This window comes from Rhinatrema bivittatum, chromosome 5 (assembly GCF_901001135.1).
Source record: "Rhinatrema bivittatum chromosome 5, aRhiBiv1.1, whole genome shotgun sequence".
NCBI classification, from domain to species: Eukaryota; Metazoa; Chordata; class Amphibia; order Gymnophiona; family Rhinatrematidae; genus Rhinatrema; species Rhinatrema bivittatum.
The window spans coordinates 164,245,116-164,269,417 of NC_042619.1; the positions used below are offsets into that span (position 1 = coordinate 164,245,116).

Consider the following 24,302-nt stretch of genomic DNA (forward strand, 5'->3'; position numbering starts at 1 on the left):
TGTATGTGTGAGAATAGGTGCCTGCCTGTGTGTGGTGTATGTGTGTGTGTGTGAGAATGAATTGGTGCCTGCCTGGGGGTCTGTTTGTGTGAGAATGAATGTGTGCATGCCTGGGGGATGGTGAGGGAGTGGTGTGAAAATGAATGGGAGCCTGCCTGGGGGTCAGTTTCAGTGTGTGAGAATGACTGGGAGCTTGCCTGGGTGTGTGTGTTTGTGTGAGAGTGATTGGGAACTTGCCTGGGTGTGTGTGTTTGTGTGTATGTCAGGGAGCCAGAGAGAGTGAGAGCATGTGTATGAGAAAATCCAGGGGAGTAAGAGTTTGTGTGGGGTGTGTGTGTGTGGAGGGGGAGAGAGTGTCTTAGAGCCTGAGAGTGTGTCAGTGTCTACGAGAGCGAGAAGTTATGGTGGGTATAAGAGCATGAATATGTATGTATGTGACAGTGTATGTGTGAGAGAGAATGGACATGTGAGTATGTGTGAGAGAGAGAGGATAACCTCCTAATCCTTGACAATATCAGGGTGACTGGAAATCAAGAGCTCCCATATATGGACAGCAGGGGCTTTTTAAAATCCTTATTAGTTTTAATTATTGGGTGGTGTTTGATATATGTGCAGTTTTTAAATATTTTATTGGTATTTGGGAAATTGTAAAAAATGTATATGATTTTAATTAATAGAAATTCTATTTATGAGTAGTTTTAAAATATTCTTTTATTAGTATGGTTTTACTATTATAACTGATGCTTTATGTTTCTTGATTTTATTTGTTTTAAGAGGAATGGTGGTTCTGTTTTTCCATTGTTAATACACAGAGTCTGGCTTCTTGGCGTTTCCATGTCAGTTTTTTGTCAAATTTGTGCTCCTTTATTCTGTATTTGGTGAGGGTCTGTCTCTGCTCTGTGTGTGTAACCATGATGAGAGATTCTGCTAGCATAGGGATCTAAAGCAATCAGGTTTGTTTTGTTTCCTCAGTAGGTGGTGTATTGGTATTCTAGGATCCAGTGTAATATTTACCCTTGCTTATTCACAGGTAAGGTTATTGTTGTTTGAGTCCTTGGTGTTATTACTGTTATGTTACGATGGGATTGCAGTATAGATTTTGAGTGTCTTTTTTGCGAGGTTTTGTGTTAGTTCACAATGTGCCTGGCAGTGGAAGGTGTTTGTGCTGCTGTTACTGTGAGGTGACACCAGAATTTGAAAATATCTTTTAGTATGATGAGCTGTAAGGGAAACATCCAAGCTCCATTGTTTGGGGGAATTTCAGTGGATGCACAGAGTTACAGAACTGGAGGTGCAGGATTTATATTGACATTCTGTCCCTTCCTATAAATTCCAGTCTTCACTCTCATAGCCTCATTCAACTAATTCTATATGGCTATCAAATAATTATATAGTGTGAAACTGGCCAGCTTTTTAAAATTACGCAGAAGACCCTTTGGACTTTCTTATTAACACCAAATATTCAAAATTTGTGTTCATCCCATCAAGCTCATATATCTCATTAAAGAGGTAAATTGAATAACACAATAACTTTATTATTGTTATTCATAAATTAGAACAATAACATTAATCTTGGAATATTATATATTTTTAATATAAATGAGAGGTTTTCACAAGATAGGTTGTGTCGTGAAACATTTTATTATGTATATATTTAAGGAAACATACATAAATTGTCGAAATACATTTCGTTCGTTTAACCTTTAACCTCTGGTTTGCTAGTAAACTGAATTACTGTGTCCCGAAATTATGTTTGTCTAAAAAGTGTGTCACCAACATGAAAAGTTTGGAAAGCTCTGCTCTAAGTGAACTTAATAGCAGGTAATGGACTTCTCCTCCAAGAACTTATCCAATCCTTTTTTAAACACAGCTATATTAACTGCACTAACCACATCCTCTGGCAACAAATTCCAGAGTTTTATTGTACGTTGAGTAAAAAAGAACTTTCTCAGATTAGTTTTAAATGTGCCCCATGCTAACTTCATGGAGTGCCCCCTAGTCTTTCTACTATCCGAAAGAGTAAATAACCGATTCACATCTACCCGTTCTAGACCTCTCATGATTTTAAACACCTCTATCATATCCCCCCTCAGTCGTCTCTTCTCCAAGCTGAAAAGTCCTAACCCTCTTTAGTCTTTCCTCATAGGGGAGTTGTTCCATTCCCCTTATCATTTTGGTAGCCCTTCTCTGTACCTTCTCCATCACAATTATATCTTTTTTGAGATGCAGCGACCAGAATTGTACACAGTATTCAAGGTGCGGTCTCACCATGGAGCGATACAGAGGCATTATGACATTTTCCGTTTTAGTCACCATTCCCTTTCTAATAATTCCCAACATTCTGTTTGCTTTTTTGACTGCCGCAGCACACTGAACCGATGATTTCAATGTGTTGTCCACTATGACACCTAGACCTCTTTCTTGGGTTGTAGCACCTAATATGGATCCCAACATTGTGTATTTATAGCATGGGTTATTTTTCCCTATATGCATCACCTTGCACTTATCCACATTAAATTTCATCTGCCATTTGGATGCCCAATTTTCCAGTCTCACAAGGTCTTCCTGCAATTTATCACAATCTGCTTGTGATTTAACTAATCTGAACAATTTTGTGTCATCTGCAAATTTGATTATCTCACTCGTCGTATTTCTTTCCAGATCATTTATAAATATATTGAAAAGTAAGGGTCCCAATACAGATCCCTGAGGCACTCCACTGTCCACTTCCTTCCACTGAGAAAATTGTCCATTTAATCCTACTCTCTGTTTCCTGTCTTTTAGCCAGTTTGCAATCCATGAAAGGACATCGCCACCTATCCCATGACTTTTCCTAGAAGCCTCTCATGAGGAACTTTGTCAAACGCCTTCTGACAATCCAAGTATACTATATCTACCGGTTCACCTTTATCCACATGTTTATTAACTCCTTCAAAAAAGTGAAGCAGAGGCTCCAAGGAGGAAGACTAAGAACCAATGTCAGGAAGTATTTCTTCACTGTGGTGGATGCCTGGAATGCCCTTCCGGAGGAAGTGGTGAAGTCCAAAACTGTGAAGCACTTCAAAGGGGTGTGGAATAAACACTGTGGATCCATCAGGTCTAGAGGACGCATATAAAAAGCAGGCAGCAAAACACTGCACGGAGCAGCAGTAGCCACAGAGGCATTCACGGAGCAGGATGCCAGTGGCCAGTGGTTGGTGTTCCACTTTCACGGAGCGGAAGGATGGAGGACTGCCATCTCCCAATTAAAAAAAGAAAAAAAAAACAGGGATGGGTTCATGGGCTATAGGTATTACCAATTATTAGACTTATTCAATTACCAATTATTAGGCTTTTCAATATTTGGTGATAGTTAATGTGACTTTCAAGGCATACTTCACTTTCAATGCATATCCAGCATAGCTCCCTGCTTCAACGGCAGAGAACTATGCTGCTGCTTACCCAACTAATCAAACTTAATATTTCACTTGGAAGCAGCTCCATCACTGCTCTCTACATTAATAGTGGGGGTGAATGGGAAATAGAACCTAAGGTTACTAAGAGCCAAGAGAAACAGATAAGTATGAGAAAAAAAGAAGTGTGAAGCTTGCTGGGCAGACTGGATGGACCGATTGGTGGTCTTCTGCCGTCATTTCTATGTTTCTATTTGTGAGGCAAGACTTGCCCTGGGTAAAGCCATGCTGACTTTGTTCCATTAAACCATGTCTTTCTATATGTTCTGTGATTTTGATGTTTAGAACACTTTCCACTATTTTTCCTGGCACTGAAGTCAGGCTAACCGGTCTGTAGTTTCCCGGATCGCCCCTGGAGCCCTTTTTAAATATTGGGGTTACATTTGCTATCCTTCAGTCTTCAGGTACAATGGATGATTTTAATGATAAGTTACAAATTTTTACTAATAGGTCTGAAATTTCATTTTTTAGTTCCTTCAGAACTCTGGGGTGTATACCATCCGGTCCAGGTGATTTACTACTCTTCAGTTTGTCAATCAGGCCCTCCACATCTTCTAGGTTCACCGTGATTTGATTCAGTCCATCTGAATCATTACCCATGAAAACCTTCTCCATTACGGACGACTGGCTACTAGTAGCACCCAGCCCTTCCATTCTACAGAACTCTCCAATGTTTGGACTCATTGGGTCTACTAGTCAATTATGAAAAGTCCAATCTGCATCCCACTCAAGTATTGCAGTTCATAGGGGCCACTATTGACACTTTACGAGACAAGGCTTTTCTTCCCCAACCAAGAGCTATAGCTCTGAAGACTCTAGCTCAGACTTTGTCACTTAAACCACACTCCGGCCCGTCAAATCCTAACCATACTTGGTCATATGGCGGCGTCTCTATATGTACTCCCATACAGTCGTCTACACATGAGACGTCTGCAATGGGGGTTAAAGGCCCAATGGAAACAATTCTCTGACCGCCTCTCCACTCCGATTTCAGTGACGAACAACATGAAACTAGATTTGGATTGGTGGCTGCACTCAACAGCCCTCACCATAGGAGCTCCTCTATAACCTCCGGTGCATCAGATAATACTCACCATGGATGCCTCTTCAAAAGGCTGGAGAGCTCATCTAACTCGCCTTCAAACTCAAGGCCTCTGGAATGCCTGGGAGAAAACACAACAAATATACCTCTTAGAACTCTGAGCCATCCGGAATTCTCTTCAAGCCTTCCGTCTGCAATTACAAGGAAAAATGGTAATGATACATATGGACAACCAAGTGGCAATCTTCTATACAAACAAAAAAGGAGGGTCCGGTTCTTAGACACTGCAAAGAGGCGGTATCCATTTGGGAGTGGGCAACAACCAACTCCATTGTACTTCAGGCGACATACTTACCAGGCATAGACAATACCAGAGCGGACAAACTCAGCAGGATCTTCCATCCCCACGAATGGGAACTTCAAAACAGTGTAGCACTAAGGATCTTCCACACCTGGGGGTGGCCTCACATCGATCTATTTGCCACAGAACACAATCGCAAAGTGCTGCAGTTTAGTTCAGTTTATCCCAGCCATGAGAGACTGACCCAAGAAGCATTCTTCATGGACTGGTCTCAACACCTCCTTTACGCGTTCCCTCCAATACCCTTGATTTCAAGCACAGTGCAGAAATGTATCTGGGACAAAGCAAATCTCATCTTGATAGCTCCGGCATGTCCCAGACAACCATGGTACGCATAACTAATCTGTCAGTGGACAATCCAATACCACTGGGAGCCAACCCTCGTCTACTCACACAAGACAGGGGCACACTTCACCATCCGCTCCACTACTCTCTTAACCTCACGGCGTGGAGGTTGAAAGGATGCTATTTCAAAACCTAAACCTCTCGCCTCAATTAGAAGATATTCTACTTTCCTCTAGAAAACCTTTGACCAGACAAAACTACAGAAGAAAATGGTTCAGCTGTACCTCATGGTGCTCCGACTTGGACATTGATTTCTAAGTCTGTGCACCATGATGTGTCCGGCGGAAACATTACTATCTTATCTCCATACACTTTATCAGAAAGATTTGGCTCTTGCTTCCCTCAGAGTTCACCTTAGTGCTATAGCAGCTTTTCATTTACGACACAATGATGCACCAATTTCCACTCATCCTCTCATCTCCAGATTTATGAAAGGAGTATTGCAACTACACCCACCGGTGTGCAGACCCCCAGTGCCGTGGGACTTAAACCTTGTCCTAGAACAACTAATGTTGCCTCCTTTTGAACCACTTGATACCTGTCACAAGGTACCTGTCTTGGAAGGTCCTTTTTCTAGTGGTGCTTACTTCAGCTAGAAAATCGGCGAACTGCAAGTTATTGTTCACTACTCTCCATATCTGGTTTTCTACCACGATAAGGTTGTTTTACGTCCACATCCCACTTTCCTTCCGAAGGTAGTTTCATCTTTCCATCTCACTCAATCCATAACCCTACCAACCTTTCATCCATGTCCTCCTACTGATGCGTCTCAGCATAGGCTACATACCTTAGATTGCAAACGAACAATGGCATACTATAAGCAACGCACAACCTCTTCTTCCAGACCTTCTCAACTCTTCCTCTCCTTTAATCCAAACAGGCCTGGCTTACCAGTCACAAAACGAACTTTGTCATCCTGGATTACAAATTGCATTCAATTCTGTTACCAACGTTATTCAAAAACCATATCATCTACGCCTAAAGCTCATCAAGTAAGAGTAATGGCGACCTCTATTGCCCACCTACGTGACATACCGATATAACATAGAAACATAGAAATGACGGCAGAAGAAGACCAAACGGCCCATCCAGTCTGCCCAGCAAGCCACGCAGTTCATCCATTTATTTATTTATTTTTATTTTTTTTTCCCCGCCCTTTTTCTCCCTCCACCCTTTTTCTCCCTCCCACCCATCACTATTGGCTTCCAGCATCCTCCGGCCCCAACTCCCTTCCACCCCTCCACCATGCCGAGAGCAGCGCTGTATCCGCATCCCAGTGAACATCCAGCTCTAACAGGGGTAGCAACCGCCGCAACAAGCAGGCCACACCCCTGCCCCATACTCTTACCCACCCCTGCTTTGTTTGTTTGTTTCTTGTTTTTGTTTTTTTTGGAGATGGCAGCCCTCCGTGAAGGCGGAACACCAACCACTGGCCACTGGCATCCCGCTCCGTGAATGCCTCTGTGGCTACTGCCGCTCTGTGCAGTGTTTTGCTGCCGCCTCTTTATTTACGCCCACTAGACTTGATGGATCCACAGTGTTTATCCCACGCCCCTTTGAAGTCGTTCACAGTTTTAGACTTCACCACTTCCTCCGGAAGGGCATTCCAGGCATCCACCACCCTTTCCGTGAAGAAATACTTCCTGACATTTGCAGAGCTGCGACTTGGTCGTCACTTCATACATTCACCACTCATTACTGTTTGGATAAGCTTGCTTCATCAGATGCATCCACTGGCAAACAGATTTTACAAGTGGGCACCTCCTAACTGTCTTTTCATATTACAAAGGACTGTCCGCACTACATTTTTTGCAACTTGAGCATACAAATAACAGAACAATAACAAGTGCAGCTCAAGTTGTTAGCTGGGGACTCCCAGTCAGCATGGCTAATTCAGCTACTTATCTACGTGAAAAGAGCAAGTTTGCTTACCGTAAATGGTGTTTTCCGTAGATAGCAGATGAATTAGCCATGCTGATCCTCCCACCTCCCTGGACAGTCTTGCATTCTATACTTGCTTAACCACGGACTGAGGAGACTCTGTAGAGGGGAGTGGGGGTGTGCCAAGCAGGCACACACTACAGCAAGACTTAGAACTTTACTTAGAGAGCTCCGCCACCTACAGGACAGCAGGACATCCCAGACAGCATGGCTAATTCATCTGCTATCTATGGAAAACATGGTTTACGGTAAGCAAACTTGCTCTTCTTCATTTCCTAGTGTGTAGACAGATGGACTCAGGACCAGTGGGATGTACCAAAGCTACTCCCCAACAGGGTGGGAGGCTGCCCGCTGTTCAATCAACACCATGTGTGCAAAGGCTGCATCCTCCCGGGCCTGTACATCCAGATGATAAAACCTGGAAAAAGTGTACAAGGAGGACCACGTCGCAGCTTGACCGGTATCGACGGGAGACAGACTAACCTCTGCCCATGACATTGCCTGAGCCCTAATCTGAGTAGGCAATGGCTTTCCAGGATCCACATATGCGGCCATGAATACCTCCTTAATCCAATGAGCTATGGTAGCCCGCAAAGCCGGAGCATCCTGCTTACTCCCGCCATGAAGAATAAACAGGCGATCCGTCTTTCGAAAAGACTCTGAGCCCTCCAGATACCGCATGACAAGACACTTAACATCCAAGGAGTGCAAAAGGCGAAACTCCTCTGCATCCCTGACTTTATCCAGGGAAGGCAAGGAGATGGACCGATTCAAACAAAAGACCAAGACTAGCTTGCGCAAGAAGAATGGAACAGTATGCAGTTGTAACATCCCTAGATTCACCCGAAGAAACGCCTCCTGGCAAGACAAAGCCTGCAGTGCAGAAATCGATGTGCAGAACATATAGCCACCAGGAACACAGTCTTCGAGGAAAACAGCCCTAAGGAAAGGCTATGCAGTGGTTGGAATGTAGGGCCTGCCAAAAAGTCCAGCACCAAATTAAGATTCCACAATGGAACTGGTAGCCTCAAGGGAAGCCTAAGATGCTTCACTCTCTTCAAAAAAATGGGCCACATCAGAATGAGACAACAAACACCATTCACCAGGCCTCTGAAACAGGCAAGAGCCACAACCTGCACCTTCAAGGAATAAAGTGCCAAGCCTTTATTCAATTCATCCTGCAAAAATCCAGAATGAGAGGGATCTTAATTGAACAAGGAAGAACATCCTGCTCCTCACACCAGGCCTCAAAAACTCTCCAAACCCGCACATAAGCCACGGAAGTGGAGAACTTGCGAACGCGCGGAGTAAGTGGCAATCACCACAGAGGAATAACCACATTTTAACAGGCGAACCCTCTCAAGGGTCAAACCGTAAGACTGAATCAGGTTGGATCCTTGTGAAGAACCGGTTCCTTCTGTAGCAGATCCTTGTGCGACAGAAAACAAAAGGGAGCCTCCACTAGGAATCCTGCCTTGACTCCTATATGCATTTCCTCCCCATTTCCTATTACTTCTCTTCCAAGCCCTCACCCCCATCCCCTACCATATCCAACGATGCCTGTTTCCTCACTCTCTTCTCCCCATTGATTCTTCCACCTCCTAATATTTGCGCCCCTACCAGTTCTTCTGATTATGTATCCATCACTCATCCTAGTTTCTCCCCCAGTGCGGCGTTGGCCATCATGGCACCTGTGCCTAAGAAGTCGAAGTGTTTTTCTCTTTGCATTGCTTGTTACATACAGGCATCTGAGGCAGGAGTGCCCGTTGATTTGTGCCAGCGCTGTTTGGAGGCTCAGGGTGAATTGCCTTCCTCTGATTTCACTAAGTCTGGTTCTTCCTAGCCAGATGTGGGTCTGTGTAAAGACTATTCAGGTGGGGCACCTGATTTTGGAGCTCTCCTAACTGGTTCCTCAGCTTTGGAAGGTAGCTCTGTGAGTATACCTCAGGTCCCTTCCGGTCTAGATGCTTCTATTTTTTCATGGGTAGAATTTTTCAAGGGATGCAGTCCTTTCTTCAGGCTCAGGCTCCCATCCTTCTAGGGGAGGGGGGCGGGGGGGGACCTCGCCTGGACTTCTTGTTGGGCAGGACTAGGTTGAGGCTGTTTCCTATAGATGAACTGCCAGCTCTGATTTCCCAGACCTTGAAAATTGCTTGGAGTTCCTGGGGTAGATTCAGTATTTGAGCCAAAGAGAGAGCCCATTTTGGTTTCCTTGCATAAAGCATCTGTTTCTTTTCCCACTGATGGAGGCCATTCGAGAATTAATTGGTCTTGAGTGAGGTGCCCCAGAGGCTATTTTCAAAGGGGGTTGGATTTTGGAAGGCCTGTACCCTCTGAATCCAGTGGTAAGAGAGCACTTGTGTTTTTCCCAAGGTGGAAATGCACTTGTGTGTGCAGTCTCCAAGCAGATCACAATTCCCGTGGAAGGAGAAGTGGCCTTGAAGAATGCTTATGCTAAAAAGATTGAGACTGTCCTTAAGTGAGCATTTGAAGCAGTGGCAATTACCTTGGAGATCTCGTCGTTTTGTTCCTTGGTGTCTCGCTCTTGTTTCCTTCTCTCTCAGGAGCTTGATAACTCTGGGGTAAACTCCAGGGCCATTGTGAACCCCACTGCCGCTTTCTTAGCGGAGGCAGGTTGTGATTTGGTCCACACTAAAGCCAGAGGGGTGGCTTCGATAGTAGCGGCCTGGCATCAGTTATAGTTGAAAACTTGGTCAGCTGATGCAACCTCCAAGGCTAACCTCACCAAATTGCCCCTTAATGGCTTGCTTTTGTTTGGTTGTGAGTTGGAGAAACTGACCAGTAAGTGGGGTGAATTTCCAGTTCCTCGTTTGCTGGAGGATAAGAAGTAAGCACAGCCCTCCCTTCACATGAGAGGGTGTACTAGAGGATCCAAGTGTTTTCGACCCTGTAGAGGAGTGAACGTCAGAGGACTCGACCCTTTGGGTCTCAGTCCTTTCGTCCCAGACACCCAAAAAAGGTGCAGGCTCGAGTAGTGGAACTTCTCCCGAGCCTTCCATTGAAGGTTTGCTGACCCACCTCCGAGAACAGGAGGTAGGGGGGCGCCTTTTTTTTTTTTTTTTTTATCAGAGATGGGCTGATATCTGGGTCCTGGAGGTGATACGAGAGGAATGTGCACTAGGGTTTCACAGTGTTCCTCGGGACATGTTCATGATGTCTCCTTGCCGCTCGCCAAACAAAAACAAAACAAAAAAAAAACCAGGCAGTGGAAACTGTGTTGGTAAGGCTCCTCAGTAATGAGGACTGTGGTCCCAGTGGCCAGGTCTCAAAAAAAATACCAGGCGATTTTCCATATTTTGTTGTGCCAAAGGAGGAGGACTCTTTTCGTCCCATCCTGGACCTCAAAGGTGTCAATCATCATTTGTGAGTGAAGCATTTTCACATGACATTGTGATTAGTGATAATGGCCGTGCAGTTGGAAATTTCTTATCTCTCTGGATCTGTCAGAGGCATATCTCCACATTCCCATCTGACTAGAACATCGCTTCTTGTGATTCGCATTTCTGGGACAACACTTTAGTTTCAGCTGCTGCCCTTGATCTGGCCACCACTCCCAGAACTGGTTCTAAGGTAATGGTGGTAGTTGCGGCAGAGTTGAGAGCGGATGGACTCCTAGTACACCCATATTTGGATGACTGTCTGATTCGCGCCAAGTCCCTGGAAGAGAGCTGCCTGGTGACTTGCAAGGTGATTTACCTGTTGTGGGAGCTTGGCCAGGTGGTGAACCTAGCCAAGAGCAGTCTTCAGCCTTCTCAGTCACTGGAATACCTGGGGGTTCAGTTCAACACAAAGCAGGCCGAGGTGTTCCTGCTGGAAGCTCAAATTCAGAATTTGCTAGCTCAACTCAGTCTGAACACTCTGCGCCCGACCATATGGTTTTATGTGCAGGTCCTTGGCTTAATGGCGGCGACCCTAGAAGTGGTGCTGTGGGCGAGGGCGCATATGAGTACTCATCAGCGCTCCCTGCTGTCTCGGCGGAATCTGCAGTCTTAGGACTATTTGGTTTGGCTCCACCTGCCAATGGAGATCTTCTCCCAACTGCAGTAGTGGCTGCAGGCTGATGATCTGCAGAAGGGAGTTTTGCTCTCCACTCAGGACTGACTAGTCCTGAGAATAGATGAGTCTCCTTGGTTGGGGAGCTCATTGACGGGAGCTCACTGTCAGGAGCTGACGGTGCAGGGAGTCTGTCTGGAACATCAATCGCCTGGAAGCCAAAGTGGTCCAGTTGGCATGTTTATAGTTTGGCGACAGGCTGTAGGGTCGCTCGGTCTGCATAATGTCAGACAATTCCATGACTGTGGCTTAAATCAATTGGCAGGGAGGTACCAAGAGTCACAGGAAATAGATCTTATGGAATGGGCAGAGGTGCATTTCCAAAAAGGGTTCGCTTGCTGAAACGTGGATACTCTGCAACAGTGATCTCCACCCTGGTAAGAGCTAGAAAGTTCTCCACCTTGACAACAGTGTTCCTTGTGGCAAATTGTTCTGCAATAGGGTTTCTGAGCTACAGGCCTTGTCTTGCCAGGAGCCATTTCTCTTTTTACCGGAAGTGATCAGAGTTTCAATTGAACCAGTGCGTCTCCCTGCCATCTCTGGTCAGGGAGAGAGATGTAGAAGATTCTCATCTCTTGCGGCCCTTGGATATCAAGCGGCATATTGTCAGGTATCTGGCGGTCACTGGGCCTTTGTATAGGTCAGATTACCTGTTTGTCCTCCATGGCAGTACTAGACAGGGAGAGACAGTCGCACGGGCTACAATAGCTTACTGGATTTAGGAGGTAGTCACGACCATGTATGTCGATGCTGGGATGGTTTGGGCCATTCCACTCGAGCTCGGGCAGTGTCATGGGCAAAAGTTAGATTGTTTCCTGTCAACATTTGCTGAACTGCAATGTGGTCCTCCTTAAACACCTTTTCAGGTATTATCTTATGGATGTGCAAGCTCAGGAGGACGCAGCCTTTGGACTTGCAGTTTTGATTGGACCAATGGACAGGTACATCCCACTTGTTCTGGATTTATCTGACTGGACGCTAATAAATGAGAAATTACTATTTACCTGATAATTTCCTTTTCTTTAGGACAGTCAGATGTATCCGGCTTCCCTCCCTTGGCTACCGTTTGATTGCATGATGATCCTCCTGTGTGCATTTGTGTTCCAGGGGTTACTGGTAAGTGTTAGTCCAGTCCCTAGACTAGTGTGGTTACATTCTTGTCTGAGCTCAGTGTTGCTTGTTGGCTGAGTATTGAAATGGTTATCTGTTTTTCATCAAGTATTTTGCTAGTTTGTTCACAGATGTTTTTGAAGAGAATACTGGCAGGCTAATGTAACTGCAGGGGTGTGTATACTGTGATGTTAGTTTAATCTGCCTCCATCCGCTGGTAAGAATGCATAACCCACTTGTTCTGGATTCATCTGACTGTCCAGAAGAAAAGGAAATTATCAGGTAAGTAGTAATTTCTCATTCTATGAAAAACATTCAGCATCCCACTTTAAACCTTTTAAATCACTCGCATATAAGTTTTATGGACATGCAGCGCTACTCTGTTTAATAGTCCAAAAGTATAATCATAATCCAATAGTTTATAAGAACATAAGAAACTGCCATCCTGGGTCAGACCAAGCCCAGCATCCTGTTTCCAACAGAGGCCAAACCAGGCCACAAGAACCTGGCAAGTACCCAAACACCAAGAAGATCCCATGCTACTGATGCCAGTAACAGCAGAGGCCATTCCCTAAGTCAGCTTGATTAATAGCAGTTAATGGACTTCACCACGAACTTATCCAAACCATGTTTTAAACCCAGCTAACCAACTGCACTAACTATGGTACATACTCTGGCAACAAATTCCAGAGCTTAATTGTGCATTTGAGTGAAAAAGAATTTTCTCCAATTAGTCTTAAATGTGCTACTTGCTAACTTCATGGAGTGCCCCCTAGTCCTTCTAGTTTGCATATAGTAAACATTTAATTTCCAAAAAGCTTTTATATTTAATAATGATGGACTGAATCAAATCACGGTGAACCTAGGAGATGTGGTAGACCTGATTGACAAACTGAAGAGTAGTAAATCACCTGGACCGGATGGTATACACCCCAGAGTTCTGAAGGAACTAAAAAATGAAATTTCAGACCTATTAGTAAAAATGTGTAACCTTCATTAAAATCATCCATTGTACCTGAAGACAGGAGGATAGCTAATATAACCCCAATATTTAAAAAGGGCTCCAGGGGCAATTCAGGAAACTACAGACAGGTTAGCCTGACTTCAGTGCCAGGAAAAATAGTGGAAAGTGTTCTATCACAGAACAGTTTAATGGAACAAAGTCAGCATGGCTTTACCCAAGGCAAGTCTTGCCTCACAAATCTGCTTCACTTTTTTGAAGGAGTTAATAAACATGTGGATAAAGGTGAACCGGTAGATGTAGTAGGTGTTTGACAAAGTTCCTCATGAGAGGCTTCTAGGAAAAGTAAAAAGTCATGGGATAGGTGGCGATGTCCTTTCGTGGATTGCAAACTGGCTAAAAGACAGGAAACAGAGTAGGATTAAATGGACAATTTTCTCAGTGGAGTGCCTCAGGGATCTGTATTGGGACCCTTTCTTTTCAGTATATTTATAAATGATCTGGAAAGAAATACGACGAGTGAGATAATCAGTTTTGCAGATGATACAAAATTGTTCAGAGTAGTTAAATCACAAGCAGATTGTGATAAATTGCAGGAAGACCTTGTGAGACTGGAAATTTGGGCATCAAAATGGCAGATGAAATTTAATGTGGATAAGTGCAAGGCGATGCATTTAGGGAAAAATATCCCATGCTATAGTTACACAATATTAGGTTCCATATTAGGTGCGGCAGTCAAAAAAGCAAACAGAATGTTGGGAATTATTAGAAAGGGAATGGTGAATAAAACAGAAAATGTCATAATGCCTCTGTATCGCTCCATGGTGAGACCGCACCTTGAATACTGTGTACAATTCTGGTCGCCGCATCTCAAAAAAGATATAATTAGGATGGAGAAGATACAGAGAAGGGCGACCAAAATAAGGGGAATGGAACAGCTCCCCTATGAGGAAAGTCTAAAAAGGTTAGGACTTTTCAGCTTGGAGAAGAAACGGCTGAGGGGGGATATGATAGAGGTGTTTAAAATCATGAGAGGTCTAGAACGGGTAGATGTGAATCTGTTATTTACTCTTTCGGATAATAGAAAGACAAGGGGGCACTCCATGAAGTTAGCATGTGGCACATTTAAAACTAATCGGAGAAAGTTCTTTTTTACTCAACGCACAATTAAACTCTGGAATTTGTTGCCAGAGAATGTGGTTAGTGCAGTTAGTATAGCTGTGTTTAAAAAAGGATTGGATAAGTTCTTGGAGGAGAAGTCCATTACCTACTATTAATTAAGTTGACTTAGCAGTAATAGCAGTGGCTATTTTCTATTACTAGCAACAGTAACATGGAATAGACTTAGTTTTGGGTACTTGCCAGGTTCTTATGGCCTGGATTGGCCACTGTTGGAAACAGGATGCTGGGCTTGATGGACCCTTGGTCTGACCCAGGATTTCAAAATTTAATTCATCCTTCAGTATCTATGAAAGGCTCTTATCTTATAACATTTCAGTCACAAACTTGCTGCACCCCATCTCCACACAACCCCTCAAGGGAAAAGTGTATGGGAGGCCATACAAACCTATTAACTCATGTCCTAGTGTCCTATTTAGAGGACAACTTGTTAAAACATTTGGGGCCAGATTTTCAAAGGGGTTCGCTTGTAAGATACGCGCATACCCCCCGAAAACCTGGCCCAAATATCCCCTGCGTACGCCGAGCCTATGTTGCATAGGCTTCCGGCGCGAGCAAAGCCCCGGGACGCACGTAATTCCCAGGGCTTTCCTGGGGGGGGGGGGGGGGAGTTTCGGGAGGGCGTGGCACGATCCGCACATCATTCGGGGGGCGTGGCATGTTCAGCACGTCATCTGGGGACAGCGCTGCGGGCGTGGTTTCGGCCCAGGGGCGTGGCCGCGGCCTCCGGACCAGCCCCTGGACCGGAACATGGAGCGCGGCAGCCGGCCCGGCGCATGCAAAGTTACGCCTGCTTTGAGCAGGCGTAACTTTCGTGATAGAGATGGGGGGGTTTAGATAGGGCCGGGGGAGGTGGATTAGAGAGGGGAAGGTGGGGGGAGGGCTTAGGAAAGTTCCCTCCAAGGCCCCTCCAATTTCGGAGCGGCCTCGGAGGGAACGGAGGCAGGCTGCGCGGCTCGGCGTGCGCAGGCTGCCGATTTTTGGCAGCCTTGCGCGCGCCGACCCCGGATTTTAATGGATACGCGTGTATCTATTGAAATCTCGCTTACTCTTGTTCTCGCCTGGTGCGTGAACAAAAGTACGCGTGTGAGCAGATTTATAAAATCTGCCCCTTGGGACATAATGGGTTAAGCAAACTGACTTGCAGGCTTTTTCCACTTTTTTTTAAGTGAGTGTAGTCTTTGCTTTTGCCTGATCCTTAAATATGGTCCTAAATGTGAGCTCTAGTTGGCAAAATAGCCCCACAGCTTTATCCAGAATAGTATGGCAAGGAAAAAAAAACAATGCACTGTTTATAAGCAAGTGGCAATATCAAATTGTAAAGAGCTTTCTGAGGAGGGGCGGAGTAAACAGCACTTGCACATTTTTCACAGGCTCATGTAGTTCTGGACACATTGACCTCTTTTGCATGTAACCCTTGTTTCTATATTTTTATCTTACTGGAGCTGATTTGGAAAAAGTGTATTGCTTCCACAGCTTTTTTCACAATAAAAATTGTCATGGAATATTTTTTTTTTATGTATGTGTGCAGCCCTACCTGCACGATTACTGGTGAGATCTGCTGATTATGGAACCACAGTGGCAATAGGACCCCCAAGCATTTAGATTTTCAGGATAGTTACCACAAATATGAAAGGATATACAATTGAGGTAGTGCATACAACTATAAGAACATAAGAAAATGCCATACTGGGTCAGACCAAGGGTCCATCAAGCCCAGCATCCTGTTTCCAACAGTGGCCAATCCAGGTCATAAGAACCTGGCAAGTACCCAAAAACTAAGTCTATTCCATGTTACTGTTGCTAATGGCAGTGGCTATTCTCTAAGTGAACTTAATAGCAGGTAATGGACTTCTCCTCCAAGAACTTATCCAATCCTTTTTTAAACACAGCTATACTAACTGCACTGACCACATCCCCTGGTAACAAATTCCAGAGTTTAATTGTGCGTTGTGTAAAAAAGAACTTTCTCCGATTAGTTTTAAATGTGCCCCTTGCTAACTTCATGGAGTGCCCCCCCTAGTCTTTCTACTGTCCGAAAGAGTAAATAACCGATTCACATCTACCCGTTCTAGACCTCTCATGATTTTAAACACCTCTATCATATCCCCCCTCAGTCGTCTCTTCTCCAAGCTGAAAAGTCCTAACCTCTTTAGTCTTTCCTCGTAGGGAAGCTGTTCCATTCCCCTTATCATTTTGGTAGCCCTTCTCTGTACCTATATCTCATGCATGTCTATCTTGACTAGGGGTCCATGAGGGCAGGTTTGGGAACCACTGTTCTAGCATGTGCTGCAGTGCGAAATGTTTAGGTTGAAGGAGGAATGTGTTAACCCTCATAAGTAAGAGTTCAGGTATATATCTGAGCTCTGCTGAATCAGATTGTTATTGGAGAGAACAAATGAAATACTCAAAATCACGGTTGAAAGGGAAAATGTGTAAATATGGTGTTAGACTTATATTCCGATTCATTAATGCTTAATGGTAATATATCTTTAATATTCTATGAACAAGGGTATCTGCAATAAATTATTTGGGTGCAGCAGCTAATTTTTATGTTTGAGTGTCTGTCTTCAGTGGTTCCATAATGATAAATAATGCTGGTTTTTGCAGGCTTCTGAAAATATGACAAGCTGATCTGGGGAGGACATCTCTCGAAGAGATAAATGGCAAATTCTAAGGTTCGCAGAGGACTTGGAAATGACCTACATTTTGAAATACAGCATTTGCTATATTTTGTGGGTATTTGCAGATTTGTATGAAATCTTAATTTTTATAGGTTAGGTTGTGTTATGTTAAAACCAATTAAAAGGATGCCTTTTTTAAATTAGATTTATTTTGCATCTATGTCTTGGGCATTTTTAGTGTGCCTTTAAATTAGATGCACTGTGTTCAGAGTGTTGCCATGTTGGTGTTTTAATCTTGTTTGTACCATATTCAAACAGCTTAAAGCCTTTATTAGCAAGAAGACAGTAAATATTTATTTAATGAGCCCGTTTGGCAAAGAGTTAAATTTTTTTTTATAAATGTGTGTAGTTGATATCAAAATAGATTGGTCTGGTAAGTTTAATATAGACCAATGCAAATAATAGAACTATAATGTTTGGTAGCTCTAAGAAAGGAGGACTGTCATCTACTTGTTTCCTGTCAATAAGGAATAGGAGAAAATACCTAATGAATCATGCCCATAGCTTTCTGCAGCTTTAAGAATAATGGTGTCCATTTTATATAAATGTATCACCTCTGTCTTCTCCATTCATTATTTCTGCTAGCATAATTCTTCCTTAGGATATTTTATAGAGGTGCTAAGCTACAGAAAATACTTTAAAGAAAAAAGTGTAACTGTTCATTTTAAAGAAAGCTTGTATTGAATTTCTCATGCATTGATTTAACATTGTCCCTAACAATTATGTAGCAAACAGTAGTGATTTGTGCTGGCAATTGTAAGGAATTAAAGAAACATAGCTGCCATATAAAATGTACATTACTTTAATGTCTTATGGATTAAGAATACCTCATTGGCTTTAAGCTGCACTGCTAATGGATATGCTGTAATATAGTTCAAAAGTATCCAATCTGTTGTAAAATAATGTGTATTTACATCATTAAAATCACAAAACATTTTGATGTGTATATTTGTGGTATCCTTTTTGTTTGGTGAAATGTAAAGTTAAAAAATGAACTAAAGCTCCCTCTTCTCTCTGCCAGATATACGTACAAGCAAACAGTATTAAACTTGGTCCCTGGTCATCAGCACCTCATAGGATACAAATGTAAAAATCACTAGCTAGTCTACTGGCTAGAATACCTTTTTCCCTCTGGTTATGCTGGCATCCCCTTTCTTACTGTTTTGCATATCTGACTGAATGAGAGCTATGAATGATGCAGTGCACTCTCTCTCTTAGAGGCTGAGTCACTGAAGGCCACTAACATGTAGTTTGCATTGTAAACAGCTAAATTCTCAACAATTTTGCACAGGTGAGAACATGCTAAATTGGGTTCCCTAAAAACTGGTGCAAATACAAAATATTCAGTAGAGTGATAGAGCTCATTAGCTGTTATCACTCTATTCTCTATCCATTTCTCAATTTTCCTGGTGTTTGGGCCCTGATAAACTTATCACCAGCTCGAGGTTAGGTGTGATGTACCTTGAAACGCTGCTAGGTGGCTCTATTTGAAACATATTGGTACTGCTAGGAGGTGTCTGAATTAGAGGTTGACTGGAGGGTTGAATGGCCATTTCAGAGGAATGGGAGTTGGCGGGGGTCGCCATGTTTGGGCATGTGGGCAAGGACATTTTGGTTGTTTAATGAAACGAGGAGTGAGGGAGCCTTTGAGATATCCTAGATAAATCTAACTTACACTTGTATTTTGGGAAGGTTAGCATGGTACATTTAATATGTTCAATACAATGCATAGACAGAGGTCTAATCTAATCTTTTAACATGCAGATACTGCATCTCATCTTGTAAAATAGGCGATTAATGCCAGTTTTAGCATGCATTCTAAAAAATTTTGAGCATATCCTTTAACTCAGCAACTCTAGTGTTGTCATAATGTTGTGTGTCCAACTTTGGATATAAGTTAAAAAGTAATTATCAGTCACAGCTGGGACTAGGACCTAGTTTTGCTGGGGACACACTGGCACTGCTGCCTTATTGGTATGTACACTAGATTAGTGGGTCCCAAACCTGTCCAGAGAGATTGCCAGCCAGGTTTTCAGGATATCTGCAATGAATATGCATGAGAGAGACTGCATTGCCTCCATTGCATGAAATGTTCCTCATGCATAGTTTATTGTGACTATCTGGAAAACCCGACTGGCTGGGAGACCCCTAGGACAAGTTTGAGAACCACTGGTTGATGGTATACTAGGTTGAACTGACTGTTTTAACAATCTCTTCTACTGCTACCCAAACAATGTCAGCAGCACCCCAATCGAATACAAGTGAAAAGAAAACACAAATCACTCTGATCTCGCTGCATAGCAAATTGTTGGATTTCAAAATAATACAAATAAGAGTCTTTGCTTTTCTCTAAAGGGGCGTGTCCACCCATCTCACACTCTCTATGCTGAAAAAGAGAATCGGCAAAAATTAATTTCCATTTCATCCTGCTACACCAGTCCAGATGAGTCCACACAGGTGTGGGTTATGTCCCTCTGTCAGCAGATGGAGGTAGTTTTCTCCTGTGATGTCATCGCTACTACATTTAGGTGGTGCAGTACAAGGAGAAACCAGTATTCTCTGCCTCTAGCAGATGGTAGGACTCATTGGTGATACAGCAGGATTTCAGTGGTACTGATGCAGCAAGGGCCAGGCCCCTAATCTGTCCAGAAAATCAAGCTCACAAAATAGAGCTGCTCGTTCCAAGAGGATATTTGGTTGAGACATTTAGAGAATGGATTATCCAGAAAAAAAAAAGCAAGAGTCTAGGAGAAATTTTTGGTGTTGCAATTCAAACTGTTAAGGAAGTCCTCCATTGATTCCCCCCGACCGTTTGCTTTGTGTTTTAAAAAAAAAACCAAAAAAATAGAAAGCTGTATAATGAACTGTAGAGAAGTCTTTGACTCAATCTGCGAATCCATTGCTTTACAGGCTTCTGCTGTTCAGGTAAGTTCCTGTAGGGGAAATATTTTGAATTACAGTGCTGCTTTTGGGGCATTCACCACAATAATGTGGTCTGTGACTGTTGTTGCTAATGTAATTTAGATTTTAATGACATTAACTCTTCTCCCGATGGGTAGAATAGTATGATATGGAGGTCTTTCTGATTCTGGTGAGTTCAGTGGACAATCAAGATGATAGTCCTTGCACATGGATGACATCAGATGGAGCCCGATGCAGAAAACCTTTGCCCAGTATGCCCTATACCACGCATCCATGCAGAGTCCCTCTTCAGTCTTTTTTTTCCCCCCGCGGAGCTGTGAGTCTTGCGGGTTGATTGAACTCTTTAAAAACAAAAAAAAAAACCCTTGGCTTTTGCCTTGTGGAAAACTTTGTTTTTTGCGGTTTTTCGCATTTATTTACTTCAGGTTTGTCACCGGGTACCTCTCAGTCCCTCCCCATAGTGTCCCCAGACAGGGTTTTCGGCATTCAGGTAAGTTTTCTTTCTCGGTGATGGTGGTGCCTCTGTGCTCGCCGACCATTGACGCCCACCATCATTGTCCATTCTCCTTTTATTTTACCCCATCATGGCCACCCTAGGACCATGTCTATCACCGATCCTCATCATGATTGCATCCTCTGCCTGGGAGCATTTCATGATGTCTGGGGTTGCTGCTTATGAGCCCAGATGACCTCAAAGGGATGTTGTCTTCGACTCGACAAGATGGATCAGCTCTTCAGGACGAAGACGTTCAAGTCATCAGCATCGAAGGACCTTGAAGCTGCACTGATGGACACCACATTATCGACATCGAGGTTGCCGGTGGATAGGGGTGCCAGAGACAGACCACTATCTATCTCTTCTGGTCCAAGGATGCCAGATTTGTCAGCCTCTGCACCGGGGAAGGTCCGAACCAAGCATCGAGGGAGGCCTAAGAAGCACAGGTCCCTGTCGATGCATGGGGATGCAGCGGCTTTTGCTGTAATGCCCCCAAAGCAACCCCCTTGGTGAAGAATACCCATCCTCCAATGCCCAAGGTCCACAATGTTTTCTATCTGTCCTGGTGCTAGTCGCCGATCCTCCTCGCGTGTCTGAGGAAGAGCTGGCCACCCCTCCTTCCAGTCAGGGTTGGTGTTGGCATCTGCAAATCTGCAACGTGCGAGGAGGAGCTGGAGTGTCAAGTCCAGCTGGTGATGGAGTGGGAGTTGTAGGATTTCGGTCCCTTGGCACCAGAGCCAGTGCCGGACATCCTTGTACCACTTCTGGAGAAGCTCAGTGTGCTTATCTGTACATTACTGACTCAGCTGGTATCTTCCTAGGATGGCAGTGGTGCCCAGCGGGGCACCGAGGCCTCCCCCTACCAATATGGTGGTCGTCGCCAGTTCCTCCTCCAAGGAAGTTTTGCCGAAGCCAGTGGAGATGCCGAGGCCTGTAGTCCCCCATTCAGTTTCATTGGTGCTTGCACCTCTGGACGTAGACCTAGCACCTAGGGGCACTCTCCCCTGAAGCACACAGTGAGGATGAGGGTCCCGATGACCCTTGGGGGATGATCAAACTGAGTCTTCCAAGCACTCGGATGGTCTCCCATCACACCCTTCTCCAGATGAAGGGAGGAGGGTGGACTGGCTAGAGGCTTCTGCCCACTCCAGATAGAAGGCTAAGGCTCGCTTGCAGTCCAAACTTTGCAGTGCTTGTTCGCCTCAGTGCGAATGAGGCCTGGGAAAGAAAATTGGCAGGATGATTGACTAGTTAAGATAGAAATCCATCAGCACCTTAGGCAGGAAATTAGTGTGCATATGCAAGATCACTCTGTCATGATAAAAACTTAGTATAAGTCACTAAGGCCTGGAACTTGCTGACCCTGTGTGCTGAAGTGACCACCACCAAAAATATGACCTTCCAGGTCAGCTACTTCAGGTCACAGGTGCGCAGTGGCTCAAAGGGAGCTTTCATCAGCTGAGCTAACACCACGCTGAGGTCCCAAGACACAGAGGGAGGCTTCAATTGACGCAGGCCCTGCATGAATTGTACAACTATAGGTTGTACAGAGATAGGCGTATCATCTACACCATGGTGGAATGCGCCAATTCAACTGAGATGAACTCTGACAGAATTGGTTTTTAAACCAGCCCCCGAAAGGTGTAGAAGGTAATCAGTTTTTGTGTGGGGCAGGAGAACAGATCTAGGGCCTTCTGCTCACACCACAAGGAAAACCTCCACTTCAGTCCATAAGGACTTTCTAGTGGAAGCCTTTCTAGAAGCCACCAGTACCCGAGATACATCCTCTGAAAGATCAAGCGGCTGCAGAATTAACCTTTCAACATGCAGACTGTGAATGACAGGGCCTGGTGGTTGGGATGCCATAGCCTGCCCTGTTCTTATGTGATGAGATCTGGGGAAGTTCCCAGACTGATTGGTTTCTGGATGGACAATTCCCTCATGAGTGGAAACCAGACCTGTCTCTGCCAATGAGAGGCTATGAGGATCATAGTCCCTCTGTCCTTGCGAAGCTTCAAGAGAGTCTTTGCCACTAAAGGAATCTGAGGATATGCTTACAGAAGACCCTTGCCCCAGTATGGGCCAGGGTGTCTGAGGATGTTTTGCCATCTGACCTGGATAGGGAGAAGAGCAGAGGTACCTTCCTGCTGCAGAGGGACATGAAAAGATCTATGTCTGGGCTCCCCCAGAGGTGGAATATCCGATTCACTACTTCCTGGTCCAGGGACCATTAATGGGGTCTGAAGGCTTGACTCAGCCTGTTCGCTACCACATTCTCCATTCTGGCCAGGTACATGGCCCTGAGCACCATCCCGTGAGACAGGGCCCAAGACCAGATCTTGACCACTTCGTGACACGAAGTACAATCCCATGCCTCCCTGCTTGTTGACATACCACATGGCTACTTGGGTGTCAGTCTGGATCAGGACAACTTTGTTGGACAGGCGATCTCTAAAAGCCCTTAGCATGCACTTGATTGCGCAGGGCTCCAGGAAGTTGATCTGACAAGAGCACACCACAGTATCTGGGTGCCAAGCCCATCCACAGGATCTCCCCACCCATGGGTGGACGCAGACGTGGTTAATACAATTTGAGTGGAGAGGCATCTCAGAGCTACAAGCGCTGTCTTGCCGCGATCCGTTTCTCAGAATCACCCCAGGGGCTATCCATCTTCGTACGGTTCCTTCCTTCTTACCCAAAGTAGTCTCACACTTCCACCTTAACCAAACCATATTCTTGCCAACCATGGACGGGTTGAAGAAATCGGAAGAAGGTCGAATACTGTGTCATCTCGACTTCGGCAGGCTGCTGTCCAGATACCTGGAAATGTCGGAAGCAGTACGTAAGACGGACCACCTATTCGTCCTTCACAGTGGGAAGAAGCAAGGGGAAGCGGCCTCACGGGCAACCTTTGCCCGCTGGATCAAAGAAGTCATCAAGGCGGCCTATGTAGAAGCGGGAAAACCACCGCCTCTACAGATCAAGGATCACTCGACCAGAGCACAAGCGGCCTCCTGGGCAGAAACTAGGATGCTGTCGCCTGCAGAGATATGTAGAGTGGCAACGTGGTCCTCCCTCCATACCTTCTCCAGATTCTACCATCTGGACGTCCAGGCCAGGGAGGACACAGCATTTGCAAGGGCAATCCTAAACGGACCTCGGGCAGCCTCCCACCCAGTCCGGGAGTAGCTTTTATACATCCCATTTGTTCTGAGTCCATCTGCTACACGCTAGGAAATGGAGAGATTACTTACCTGATAATCTCGTTTTCCTTAGTGTAGGCAGATGGACTCAGCATCCTGCCCGGCTGCCGATATACATGGGGATTCACCGATTCAAGGTAAGCCATGTTTTCTTACATAGGGCATCCACCCTGCCGGGTGTTGACGCCTTCCGGTTGAGAACACTGGCGATCTCCAGCTACTGTCAATCGGTCAGGTTAATCATGTTCTGTTAATCGGTCAGTCACACATATATCCATAATGCTTTTGCAAGGAGGATTACTGAGCTTCTGCACTTCCTGCAGGGGTATATGTACTAGAGATGTGCTTCGTTTTTAGGAATCGGGTCTGGCTTCGGTCGACCGATTCGTTTAAAAGTTTAGTTTTTCACGTGTGTTTTGTTTTTTTTTACGAACGGAGTTAGTGCGCACTAACGGGGTTAGTGCGCTCAATGTTACCGTTAGTGCGCATTAACTAATGTTAGTGCGCACTGCCAAAAATTGCAACTTTTAAG

The 24,302-nt window shown here is 44.7% G+C and overlaps 1 protein-coding gene across 1 annotated transcript in view; it reads left to right on the plus strand.

Annotated features, from left to right (window-relative positions):
- MZT1 (mitotic spindle organizing protein 1) overlaps positions 1–18,095 on the plus strand; it is a 33,242-nt gene extending 15,147 nt beyond the window's left edge. The window contains exons 3-4 of the mRNA XM_029603008.1: positions 12,242–12,331; positions 17,076–18,095. Coding sequence (XP_029458868.1) covers positions 12,242–12,331; positions 17,076–17,099 — 114 coding nt within the window. The 3' untranslated portion in view covers positions 17,100–18,095. The remainder of the gene's footprint in view (positions 1–12,241; positions 12,332–17,075) is intronic.
- Positions 18,096–24,302: the final 6,207 nt, after the last annotated feature.